Raw genomic sequence first — 13,229 nt, forward strand, 5'->3', positions numbered from 1 at the left:
CACCGAGATCCTCTAATGCTGTGTGTGTGGGACATTGTATTCTCGTCCCAAACACCGAGATCCTCTAATGCTGTGTGTGTGTGGGACATTGTACTCTCGCCCCAAACACTGAGATCCTCTAATGCTGTGTGTGTGTGGGACATTGTACTCCCGTCCCAAACACAGAGAGCCTCTAATGCTGTGTGTGGGACATTGTACTCTCGTCCCAAACACCGAGATCCTCTAATGCTGTGTGTGTGGGACATTGTACTCTCGCCCCAAACACCGAGAGCCTCCAATACTGTGTGTGTGGGACATTGTACTCTCGCCCCAAACACCGAGAGCCTCAAATGCTGCGTGTGTGGGACATTGTACTCTCGTCCCAAACACTGAGATCCTCTAATGCTGTGTGTGTGGGACATTGTACTCCTGTCCCAAACACCGAGATCCTCTAATGCTGCGTGTGCGGGACATTTTACTCTCGCCCCAAACACCGAGAGCCTCTAATGCTGCGTGTGTGGGACATTGTACTCTCGCCCCAAACACCGAGATCCTCTAATGCTGCGTGTGTGGGACATTGTACTCCTGTCCCAAACACCGAGATCCTCTAATGCTGCGTGTGTGTGGGACATTGTACTCCTGTCCCAAACACCAAGATCCTCTAATGCTGCGTGTGTGGGACATTGTACTCTTGTCCCAAACACCGAGATCCTCTAATGCTGTGTGTGTGGGACATTGTACTCCCATCCCAAACACCGAGATCCTCTAATGCTGTGTGTGTGTGGGACATTGTACTCTCATTCCAAACACCGAGATCCTCTAATGCTGCGTGTGTGGGACATTGTACTCCCGTCCCAAACACCGAAATCCTCTAATGCTGCATGTGTGGGACATTGTACTCTCGTCCCAAACACCGAAATCCTCTAATGCTGCATGTGTGTGGGACATTGTACTCTCACCCCAAACACGAGAGCCTCTAATGCTGCATGTGTGTGGGACATTGTACTCTCGTCCCAAACACCGAGATCCTCTAATGCTGCGTGTGTGTGGGACATTGTACTCTCGCCCCAAACACCGACATCCTCTAATGCTGCGTGTGTGTGTGGGACATTGTACTCTCACCCCAAACACCGAGATCCTCTAATGCTGCGTGTGTGTGGGACATTGTACTCTCGTCCCAAACACCGAGATCCTCTAATGCTGCGTGTGTGTGGGACATTGTACTCTCGCCCCAAACACCGACATCCTCTAATGCTGCGTGTGTGTGTGGGACATTGTACTCTCACCCCAAACACCGAGATCCTCTAATGCTGCGTGTGTGTGACATTGTACTCCCGTCCCAAACACCGAAATCCTCTAATGCTGCATGTGTGGGACATTGTACTCTCGTCCCAAACACCGAAATCCTCTAATGCTGCATGTGTGTGGGACATTGTACTCTCACCCCAAACACGAGAGCCTCTAATGCTGCGTGTGTGTGGGACATTGTACTCACGCCCCAAACACCGAGATCCTCTAATGCTGCGTGTGTGTGTGGGACATTGTACTCTCGCCCCAAACACCGAGATCCTCTAATGCTGCGTGTGTGTGTGGGACATTGTACTCTCGCCCCAAACACCGAGATTCTCTAATGCTGCGTGTGTGTGGGACATTGTACTCCCATCCCAAACACTGAGATCCTCTACTGCTGCATGTGGGACATTGTACTCTCGCCCCAAACACTGAGATCCTCTAATGTTGCGTGTGTGTGTGGGACATTGTACTTTCGCCCCAAACACCGAGAGCCTCTAATGCTGTGTGTGTGTGGGACATTGTTCTCTCGCCCCAAACACCAAGATCCTCTAATGCTGCGTGTGTGGGACATTGTACTCTCGCCCCAAACACTGAGATCCTCTAATGCTGTGTGTGTGTGGGACATTGTACTCTCGTCCCAAACACCGAGATCCTCTAATGCTGCGTGTGTGTGGGACATTGTACTCTCGCCCCAAACACCGAGATCCTCTAATGCTGCGTGTGTGTGTGGGACATTGTACTCCCGTCCCAAACACAGAGAGCCTCTAATGCTGCGTGTGTGGGACATTGTACTCTCGCCCCAAACACCGAGATCCTCTAATGCTGCGTGTGTGTGGGACATTGTACTCTCGCCCCAAACACAGAGATCCTCTAATGCTGCGTGTGTGGGACATTGTACTTTCACCCCAAACACCGAAATCCTCTAATGCTGCATGTGTGTGGGACATTGTACTCTCGCCCCAAACACCGAGATCCTCTAATGCTGCGTGTGTGTGGGACATTGTACTCTCGTCCCAAACACCGAGATCCTCTAATGCTGCGTGTGTGTGGGACATTGTACTCTCGCCCCAAACACCGACATCCTCTAATGCTGCGTGTGTGTGTGGGACATTGTACTCTCACCCCAAACACCGAGATCCTCTAATGCTGCGTGTGTGTGACATTGTACTCCCGTCCCAAACACCGAAATCCTCTAATGCTGCATGTGTGGGACATTGTACTCTCGTCCCAAACACCGAAATCCTCTAATGCTGCATGTGTGTGGGACATTGTACTCTCACCCCAAACACGAGAGCCTCTAATGCTGCGTGTGTGTGGGACATTGTACTCACGCCCCAAACACCGAGATCCTCTAATGCTGCGTGTGTGTGTGGGACATTGTACTCTCGCCCCAAACACCGAGATCCTCTAATGCTGCGTGTGTGTGTGGGACATTGTACTCTCGCCCCAAACACCGAGATCCTCTAATGCTGCGTGTGTGTGGGACATTGTACTCCCGTCCCAAACACTGAGATCCTCTACTGCTGCATGTGGGACATTGTACTCTCGCCCCAAACACTGAGATCCTCTAATGTTGCGTGTGTGTGTGGGACATTGTACTTTCGCCCCAAACACCGAGAGCCTCTAATGCTGTGTGTGTGTGGGACATTGTTCTCTCGCCCCAAACACCAAGATCCTCTAATGCTGCATGTGTGGGACATTGTACTCTCGCCCCAAACACTGAGATCCTCTAATGCTGTGTGTGTGTGGGACATTGTACTCTCGTCCCAAACACCGAGATCCTCTAATGCTGCGTGTGTGTGGGACATTGTACTCTCGCCCCAAACACCGAGATCCTCTAATGCTGCGTGTGTGTGTGGGACATTGTACTCCCGTCCCAAACACAGAGAGCCTCTAATGCTGCGTGTGTGGGACATTGTACTCTCGCCCCAAACACCGAGATCCTCTAATGCTGCGTGTGTGTGGGACATTGTACTCTCGCCCCAAACACAGAGATCCTCTAATGCTGCGTGTGTGGGACATTGTACTCTCACCCCAAACACCGAAATCCTCTAATGCTGCATGTGTGTGGGACATTGTACTCTCGCCCCAAACACCGAGATCCTCTAATGCTGCGTGTGTGTGGGACATTGTACTCTCGCCTCAAACACCGAGATCCTCTAATGCTGCATGTGTGTGAGACATTGTACTCCCGTCCCAAACACAAAGAGCCTCTAATGCTGTGTGTGTGGGACATTGTACTCCCATCCCAAACACCGAGATCCTCTAATGCTGCGTGTGTGGGACATTGTACTCTCGCCCCAAACACCGAGATCCTCTAATGCTGCATGTGTGGGACATTGTACTCTCGTCCCAAACACCGAGAGCCTCTAATGCTGCGTGTGTGTGGGACATTGTACTCTCATCCCAAACACCGAGATCCTCTAATGCTGTGTGTGCGGGACATTGTACTCTCGTCCCAAACACCGAGATCCTCTAATGCTGTGTGTGCGGGACATTGTACTCTCGCCCCAAACACCGAGAGCCTCTAATGCTGCGTGTGTGCGGGACATTGTACTCTCGTCCCAAACACTGAGATCCTCTAATGCTGTGTGTGGGACATTGTACTCTCGTCCCAAACACCGAGATCCTCTAATGCTGTGTGTGTGGGACATTGTACTCTCGCCCCAAACACCGAGATCCTCTAATGCTGCGTGTGTGGGACATTGTACTCCTGTCCCAAACACCGAGATCCTCTAATGCTGAGTGTGTGTGGGACATTGTACTCCTGTCCCAAACACCAAGATCCTCTAATGCTGCGTGTGTGGGACATTGTACTCTTGTCCCAAACACCGAGATCCTCTAATGCTGTGTGTGTGGGACATTGTACTCCCATCCCAAACACCGAGATCCTCTAATGCTGTGTGTGTGTGGGACATTGTACTCTCATCCCAAACACCGAGATCCTCTAATGCTGCGTGTGTGGGACATTGTACTCCCGTCCCAAACACCGAAATCCTCTAATGCTGCATGTGTGGGACATTGTACTCTCACCCCAAACACGAGAGCCTCTAATGCTGCATGTGTGTGGGACATTGTACTCTCACCCCAAACACGAGAGCCTCTAATGCTGCGTGTGTGTGGGACATTGTACTCACGCCCCAAACACCGAGATCCTCTAATGCTGCGTGTGTGTGTGGGACATTGTACTCTCGCCTCAAACACCGAGATCCTCTAATGTTGCGTGCGTGGGACATTGTACTCCCGTCCCAAACACCGAGATCCTCTAATGCTGCGTGTGTGTGTGGGACATTGTACTCTCGCCCCAAACACCGAGATCCTCTAATGCTGCGTGTGTGTGGGACATTGTACTCTCGCCCCAAACACTGAGATCCTCTAATGTTGCGTGTGTGTGTGGGACATTGTACTTTCGCCCCAAACACCGAGAGCCTCTAATGCTGTGTGTGTGTGGGACATTGTTCTCTCGCCCCAAACACCAAGATCCTCTAATGCTGCGTGTGTGGGACATTGTACTCTCGCCCCAAACACTGAGATCCTCTAATGCTGTGTGTGTGTGGGACATTGTACTCCCGTCCCAAACACAGAGAGCCTCTAATGCTGCGTGTGTGGGACATTGTACTCTCGCCCCAAACACCGAGATCCTCTAATGCTGCGTGTGTGTGGGACATTGTACTCTCGCCCCAAACACAGAGATCCTCTAATGCTGCGTGTGTGGGACATTGTACTCTCACCCCAAACACCGAAATCCTCTAATGCTGCGTGTGTGTGGGACATTGTACTCTCGCCCCAAACACCGAGATCCTCTAATGCTGCGTGTGTGTGGGACATTGTACTCTCGCCCCAAACACCGAGATCCTCTAATGCTGCGTGTGTGTGAGACATTGTACTCCCGTCCCAAACACAAAGAGCCTCTAATGCTGCGTGTGTGGGACATTGTACTCTCGTCCCAAACACTGAGATCCTCTAATGCTGTGTGTGTGGGACATTGTACTCTCGCCCCAAACACCGAGAGCCTCTAATGCTGTGTGTGTGGGACATTGTACTCCCATCCCAAACACCGAGATCCTCTAATGCTGCGTGTGTGGGACATTGTACTCTCGCCCCAAACACCGAGATCCTCTAATGCTGCATGTGTGGGACATTGTACTCTCGTCCCAAACACCGAGAGCCTCTAATGCTGCGTGTGTGTGGGACATTGTACTCTCATCCCAAACACCGAGATCCTCTAATGCTGTGTGTGCGGGACATTGTACTCTCGTCCCAAACACCGAGATCCTCTAATGCTGTGTGTGCGGGACATTGTACTCTCGCCCCAAACACCGAGAGCCTCTAATGCTGCGTGTGTGCGGGACATTGTACTCTCGTCCCAAACACTGAGATCCTCTAATGCTGTGTGTGGGACATTGTACTCTCGTCCCAAACACCGAGATCCTCTAATGCTGTGTGTGTGGGACATTGTACTCACGCCCCAAACACAGAGAGCCTCTAATGCTGTGTGTGTGGGACATTGTACTCACGCCCCAAACACAGAGAGCCTCTAATGCTGTGTGTGGGACATTGTACTCTCGTCCCAAACACTGAGATCCTCTAATGCTGTGTGTGTGGGACATTGTACTCACACCCCAAACACAGAGAGCCTCTAATTCTGCGTGTGTGGGACATTGTACTCCCGCCCCAAACTCTGATCTCGCGCTCTGGGAGATCTTTGGCTGCTCCTGTATTTGGATTTTCAGAATGACCAATAGTACGTGGTAGCTTGAGGGTTGTGTGGTGGTATCATGTAAGTTGTGATGTCATTGCTGATGTCATTTGTGATGTCATATGTGATGTCTTCAGTGACATTATTTGTGATTTGTATCCAAACAGACACAAACCTGCTCCTGGATGTTAGGAACCATCATGCAAAATGTGGGTATGATAAGAGATGCCCAAATGCCTAGCGACAGTCACACATCTTTCCAACATATATAGCAGATATATACTATAGTCACTGGGTTTTATTACCTTAAGTGCTGCCTGCTAGCATTCACAATACGGAAAAACACTGACATTTGGAATAGGAATGATTAATCAATCAAGCCCTTAATAACGACCATTAAAACACCATATACGCTTGTTGTCCTTCTCCCTGATAAGGACTTGCCGCTTTGTTACAGCTAATGAGAGAGCTTTGTGTCTGTATTTACCTGTGAGATTTTCCCCGTCACTGTAGCTGTTCTTAGACAGGGTCAGAGTATAAGGAGCGCTGGAGGTTTGGCTTAATGTGTCATGACCGGGCTCCATTGAGACGCAGGCTTCCTCAACTTTTCCATTTGGGTAGGCATCAGTAAGAAGGGGGCAGAGGACACCCAGCAGGATCATAATGTTATGTAATGAAGGATCCATCTGTTGGAAAATTGCAACCTTCGTTAGAGATGTTTTTATTAGGGGTGAGAGAGGTTTGGGTCAGGAATAATTGAGGGGGGAGAGAGGTTTGGGGCAGGAATAATAAGGTGGGGGGAGAGGTTTGGGGCATGAATAATGGGGGAGAGAGAGGTTTGGGGCAGGGACAATTGGAGGGAGAGGTTTGGGGCAGGAATAATGAGGGAGAGAGGTTTGGGGTATGGATAATGGGAGTTTTTTTGGGGTAGGGATAATGGGGGGAGAGATTTTTGAAGTAGGGATAATGGGGGAGGGAAAGAAGTTTTATTATTTCAACATCAATGTAACCACTAAATGCCAATTCTATACAGTGAGGTTTGGGCTTTATTTAACCATTTATTCCCTGATGTGTTTCAAGTTCTATAATCTACAAACATAGGGGCCTGTTCTAGTAGCTCCGACGTTGTCCTTGTGAAAGCGCACGGGTTGGCTTGTTCAGAAGTGTGAGTGTGAGAAAAACCCTTATTCTGTATTGCAAATCGTGTCCTCTGTAAAAAAAATAAAAGTGACAAACCGCAAGGTTTAACATGCAAGTGATCTAGGCAGGAGAAGGGGGAGGGGGGAAGGGGAGGGGAGGAGAAGGAGGAGATAGAGGTAGGATGGAGAGGAAAAGGGAAGAGGTGGAATGGGAGGCAAATTAGCTATACTACGCACACCTGTATCTCCCTCCCCTAGTTTCCATTAAAAGCCGGCCATTTCCTCTCTGAGACACCTGAGCACACCTGAGAGATATGAGACACCTGAGCCCACCTTAGACACCTGGGAGATATGTGACTGTGCAGTTTCCCAGCATCTGGTTTAGTTCAATGCTAGAGCTGCTGCCCTGAATACGTTGTGGGTTCTGATCCTTTTGGGACCGGCACTGGTACCCCCTTTATCACAGGGGCCCTTAGACTTATTGGTCTTAAGGATATATTTTAGGAGGTGTGACTGTGACGGTGAAGAGGTAACCAGGCTCACTGATAAAGGTTAAACCCGTTTGGTTACCTCTGATCCATGTTTTGGGGTTCAGGAGTGTCAGCTCTTGGACCCAACTGTTGTAAAAGCATAACCTGTAATTATGCGACAATAAAGAATTTTTGTGTTTTTACCTTTCCAGGGATTTCAGCAAACAGGGATTGCTGTGGTATGAGTTTCAGGGGGGTTTGCGGAGAAAGTGTTGTCAGAATGTGTCTATCTAGTCAGGGCTCAGAGTTGCTGGTTCCCCTAAAAATGTATACAGAGAAGAAGAGATGTAATAAGTCCCATAGAGCAGGACCTACTAAAACTCTAATATGGGGCACACACGTGTGAGTACAAAAATATAATCTTTATTAAACAAACAACTGAATGAGGACAAACAGGCTAACTATAATAAAAACACTACAGCAATAGCAGGTCTAAGCAGCGACATCAGCTGTTCTATGCCGGGTTAATCAAATAGCAACCAAAAAGTTCTGCAAGAGGGATAGCGCTACCAATACTTGCTGCCGCTAGTGTTGTGCGAATAACTTCTGAATGCAGAGCCGATCTAGATCTGAAGATGGAGGTAACGTGGAGACGGTGAGCGAAGACACCCAGCGTGGAGATAGTGAGTGAAGACACCCAGCGTGGAGACGGTGAGCGAACACATCCAGCGTGAAGACGGTGAGCGAACACACCCAGTGTGGAGACGGTGAGAGAAGACTCCCAGCGTGGAGACGGTGAGCAAAGACACCCAGCGTGGAGACGGTGAGAGAAGACACCAAGCGTGAAGACAGTAAGAGAAGACACCCAGCGTGGAGACAGTAAGAGAAGACACTCAGCGTGGAGACAGTAAGAGAAGACACCCAGCGTGGAGACGGTGAGAGAAGACACCCAGCGTGGAGACGGTGAGAGAAGACACCCAGCGTGAAGACGGTGAGCGAAGACACCCAGCGTGGAAACGGTGAGAAAAGACACCCAGCGTGGAGACGGTGAGCGAAGACACCCAGCGTGGAGACGGTGAGCGAAGACACCAAGCGTGGAGACGGTGAGTGAAGACACCAAGCATGGAGACGTGACCGAAGACACCAAGCGTGGAGACGGTGAGCGAAGACACCAAGCGTGGAGACGATGAGAGAAGAAACCCAGCGTGGAGACGGTGAGAGAAGACACCCAGCGTGGAGACGGTGAGCGAAGACACCCAGCGTGGAGACTGTGAGCGAATACACTAAGCGTGGAGACAGTGAGCGAAGACACCCAGCGTGGAGACGGTGAGCGAAGATACCCAGCGTGGAGACGGTGAGAGAAGACACTCAGTGTGGAGATGGTGAGCGAAGACACCCAGCGTGGAGACAGTGAGAGAAGAAACCCAGCGTGGAGACGGTGAGAGAAGACACACAGCGTGGAGACGGTGAGAGAAGCCACCCAGCATGGAGACGGTGAGAGAAGACACCCAGCGTGGAGACGGTGAGAGAAGACACCCAGCATGGAGACGGTGAGCGAAGACACCCAGCGTGGAGACTGTGAGCGAATACACTAAGCGTGGAGACAGTGAGCGAAGACACCCAGCGTGGAGACGGTGAGCGAAGATACCCAGCGTGGAGACGGTGAGCGAAGACACCCAGCGTGGAGACGGTGAGAGAAGACACTCAGTGTGGAGATGGTGAGCGAAGACACCCAGCGTGGAGACAGTGAGAGAAGAAACCCAGCGTGGAGACAGTGAGAGAAGACACACAGCGTGGAGACGGTGAGAGAAGCCACCCAGCATGGAGACGGTGAGAGAAGACACCCAGCGTGGAGACGGTGAGAGAAGACACCCAGCGTGGAGACGGTGAGTGAAGACACCCAGCGTGGAGACAGTAAGAGAAGACACCCAGCGTGGAGACGGTGAGAGAAGACACCCAGCGTGGAGACAGTAAGAGAAGACACCCAGCGTGAAGACGGTGAGAGAAGACACCCAGCGTGGAGACGGTGAGAGAAGACACCCAGCATGGAGACGGTGAGCGAAGACACCCAGCGTGGAGATAGTGAGCGAAGACACCCAGCGTGGAGATAGTGAGCGATGACACCCAGCGTGGAGACGGTGAGAGAACACATCCAGCATGGAGACAGTGAGAGAAGAAACCCAGCATGGAGACAGTGAGAGAAGACACCCAGTGTGGAGACGGTGAGAGAAGACACCCAGCGTGGAGACGGTGAGAGAAGACACCCAGCATGGAAACGGTGAGAGAAGACACCCAGCGTGGAGATGGTGAAAGAAGACACCCAGCGTGGAGACAGTGAGAGAAGACACCCAGCGTGGAGACAGTGAGAGAAGAAACCCAGCGTGGAGACAGTGAGAGAAGACACCCAGCGTGGAGACATTGAGAGAAGACACCCAGCATGGAGACGGTGAGAGAAGACACCCAGCGTGGAGACGGTGAGAGAAGACACCCAGCATGGAGACGGTGAGCGAAGACACCCAGCGTGGAGACGGTGAGCGAAGACACCCTACGTTTTCAGCTAGTTACATACATGTAACTTCTTACTTAGGTGAAGCACATACTATGGATTGTCCTCTTCCTATGTACTGGAATCTATGTGAGGTCTATTTATATTTGTAGCGGTTTTAAGTGAACTAGGGCTCATAATAGGTATTTTTCCCTTTATCTGTGATTTACATAGGAGCCTCTATTATCACTTCATTGCTATTTGCATATTTTTGCATTAATTTAGCCTTTGGAGATGGTTCACTGTATGTTGGTAGTGTTTTTATTATATTAGTCTGTTTGCCCTCATTCAGTTGTTTGTTTAATAAAGTTTATATTTTTGTACTCACACGTGAGTGACCCATATTGGAGTTTTAGTAGGCCCTGCTCTATGGGACTGACATCTATTCTTCTATGCATATAGTGTACTTATTGACTCCAGGGAGCACCACCTGCAATTAACAGGTATATTATGTGGGTACTATATTTATATCGGTAGCAGTGCTCCATCAGCCCCTTTGTATCCCCTTAAAATGTATACAGGAATCAGGTTGGATTAATGGATGCATGTAATACAACAATGGGTGTTGTGGTGCTCTAAATAATCAAGTGTGGCTTCAAATAAGATGAATCAATCCAATGAATGTCCAGATGATAATAACAGAGTGTTCATATACTGCATACTAAAAGGATAACAGGGGTGTGTGCCTAATGGTGTCTGCTTGACTGCCACATATGATGACACATACATATAAACCCAAGTATCAGGAATATAGGAAATAATGTCCAGTACAGGAATAATTACATGGCATTGATGCTCATTACCTGTAAATTGCAGGAACACTCAGTATATCCACGGCGTGCAGTCTGTAGAAAGTAGAATCCAGGTAGTTGTGTACCAAACAGAGCACAGCCAGCAACTTGTAAACTTGATGATAAAAGATCCCACGCAAAACTCCAAAATAAGCAGATCAAGTATTTATTGCAAGCTTCCAAAAAGCATGGATTACATGAACGCACCTACGCGTTTCATGCCGGAGCACTTTATCAAGGTGTAAAGTAATACTAAACTATCTGCATTTTATACATGCCTGGTTGATCCTCCACGCCGCCAAAGGTGACGTCATTGATGCGCGACCACAACTGGAGTCGCGCTGACGCGACGTGATACCTCATTGGCCCAAAGGGGCAACTGGTACATTTTTTCTAAAATAAACTTTATGAAGTAAAAGGTACATTTCTCTCTACCTTTGAGAACTTAGTAGAGAGGGACCTTAGATTGTTACAAAAGGGGTTTTCTTTTGACACAGTTCGTAAAACGTCACATAATGAGAATCTCATTAACAACGAAATTAAAGCTTTACAGGACCTTAAGGCCAATAACTTATTGGTAATAAAGAATACAGATAAATGGGGGGGGGGCGTTGTAGTGCAGCATAGGGATGACTACTACAAGGAAGCAATGTGCCAACTTGGTGATACTTGTTCCTATGCTGTACTACCAGCAGATCCCACCCTAAGATTCCAAAAAGAACTGAAAGATCTTCTAGACATAGGCTCTATGTTGGGAGTATTGAATCATGACGATACGAATTACTTATACAATGTTACTCCTGTTACTGCCGTGTTTCACCATCTCACAAAGATTCACAAAACATTGGTCTCCCCTCCTGGGAGGCCGATTGTTTCTAGTATTGAATCTTTGGGAGATGGTCTCTCATGGTATGTGGACTGCTTTCTCCAGCCCCTCGTGCAACAGTTGCCATCTTACATTCGGGACAGTGGGGACTTACGCAAAAACATTGAAGGCATCCAGTGGAAACGTAATCTAATATGGGTGACACTTGACGTCACGTCCCTATATACTGTTATCTTCCATGAGCAGGGCTTGGTAGCTGCTCACTACTTTCTCACACGTTCTGATCTAGCACCAGCACATATCACTTTTATTTTAGAGTACATTCAATTTCTTTTCTCTCACAATTTCTTTATGTTTGATGGAGTTCATTAGCTCCAAACACGTGGAACGGCAATGGGGACTAGCTTTGCCCCATCCTATGCCAATCTCTTCATGGGATGGTGGGAGACGTTCCACGTGTTTGGAGATATGAACAAGTTTAGGGAGCACATTTTATTTTTTAGATGTTACATTGATGATATGTTGTTCATTTGGGAGGGTGACATTTCCACACTCATACAGTTCATTGGTATACTCAATTCACAATACTCTCAATCTTTCTTTCACTTATTCTTATCACTTAACCATATACTGTACACTACCTAGACTTATGTTTATACATTGACAATGCACTTCACATTCAAACCACTCTTTTTCACAAACCTAACTCACGCAACACCTTTCTAAAGACGAGCTACCATCCCAAAGCCCTGTTCAGGGGGATACCCATAGGCCAGTTCATGAGGGTACGGCGAAACTGTTCTACTGAAGAAGAGTTTAAGACTCAGTCTAGAGATTTGTATATGCGCTTTCTAAGTAGGGGGTATGACCACAGAGACCTAGATAGATCCATTAAAGAAGTTACGTTAATGGACAGAAATTCTCTCCTACAACGTGCTCCAAAAAAGGTTCCACTTAATGACAGTCCCTCATTTATTACACCCTACAGTAAACAAGCGGAATCTATAAAATCAATAATAAAAAAGCATTGGGGTATTCTTTCACTTGACCCTGTACTCAAACTCTTTATATCTGTAGGTCCGAATATTATTTTCAAAAGGACCAAAACAATAGCCAACATACTCTCTCAGTCTTTTTAGACTTAAAAATGATCATTGTTCTACATTACCCAAGGGGTCTTTTGCATGCAATCATTGCAAAATATGCATCAGAATGTGTCAAAAACGCATATTCACATCATCTGTTACAAAAATCTCCTATAAAATCCATACATTTATAAATTGTAACTCAGCATTTACTATTTATCTACTAACATGTGCTTGTGGTCAGCAGTATGTCTGTAGGACTACCAGATGCCTAAAAATTAGGATTATGGAGCACCTCCGATTTATTGCCAAAAAAGACCAAAATCATCCTGTGTCCAAACATTTTGCAAATTGTAATAATGGTAATGTTGACCGTTTTACCTTTCAGGGCATAGAACAGAT

The 13,229-nt window shown here is 48.2% G+C and overlaps 1 protein-coding gene across 3 annotated transcripts in view; it reads right to left on the bottom strand.

Moving 5' to 3' along the window:
- LOC142504017 (putative ferric-chelate reductase 1) overlaps positions 1–13,229 on the bottom strand; it is a 69,575-nt gene that overhangs the window by 22,770 nt on the left and 33,576 nt on the right. For all 3 annotated transcript variants that reach the window (XM_075617114.1, XM_075617116.1, XM_075617115.1), the window contains exon 2: positions 6,459–6,657. In XM_075617114.1, coding sequence (XP_075473229.1) covers positions 6,459–6,657 — 199 coding nt within the window. The remainder of the gene's footprint in view (positions 1–6,458; positions 6,658–13,229) is intronic.

This window comes from Ascaphus truei, chromosome 10 (assembly GCF_040206685.1).
Source record: "Ascaphus truei isolate aAscTru1 chromosome 10, aAscTru1.hap1, whole genome shotgun sequence".
Classification (NCBI taxonomy): domain Eukaryota; kingdom Metazoa; phylum Chordata; class Amphibia; order Anura; family Ascaphidae; genus Ascaphus; species Ascaphus truei.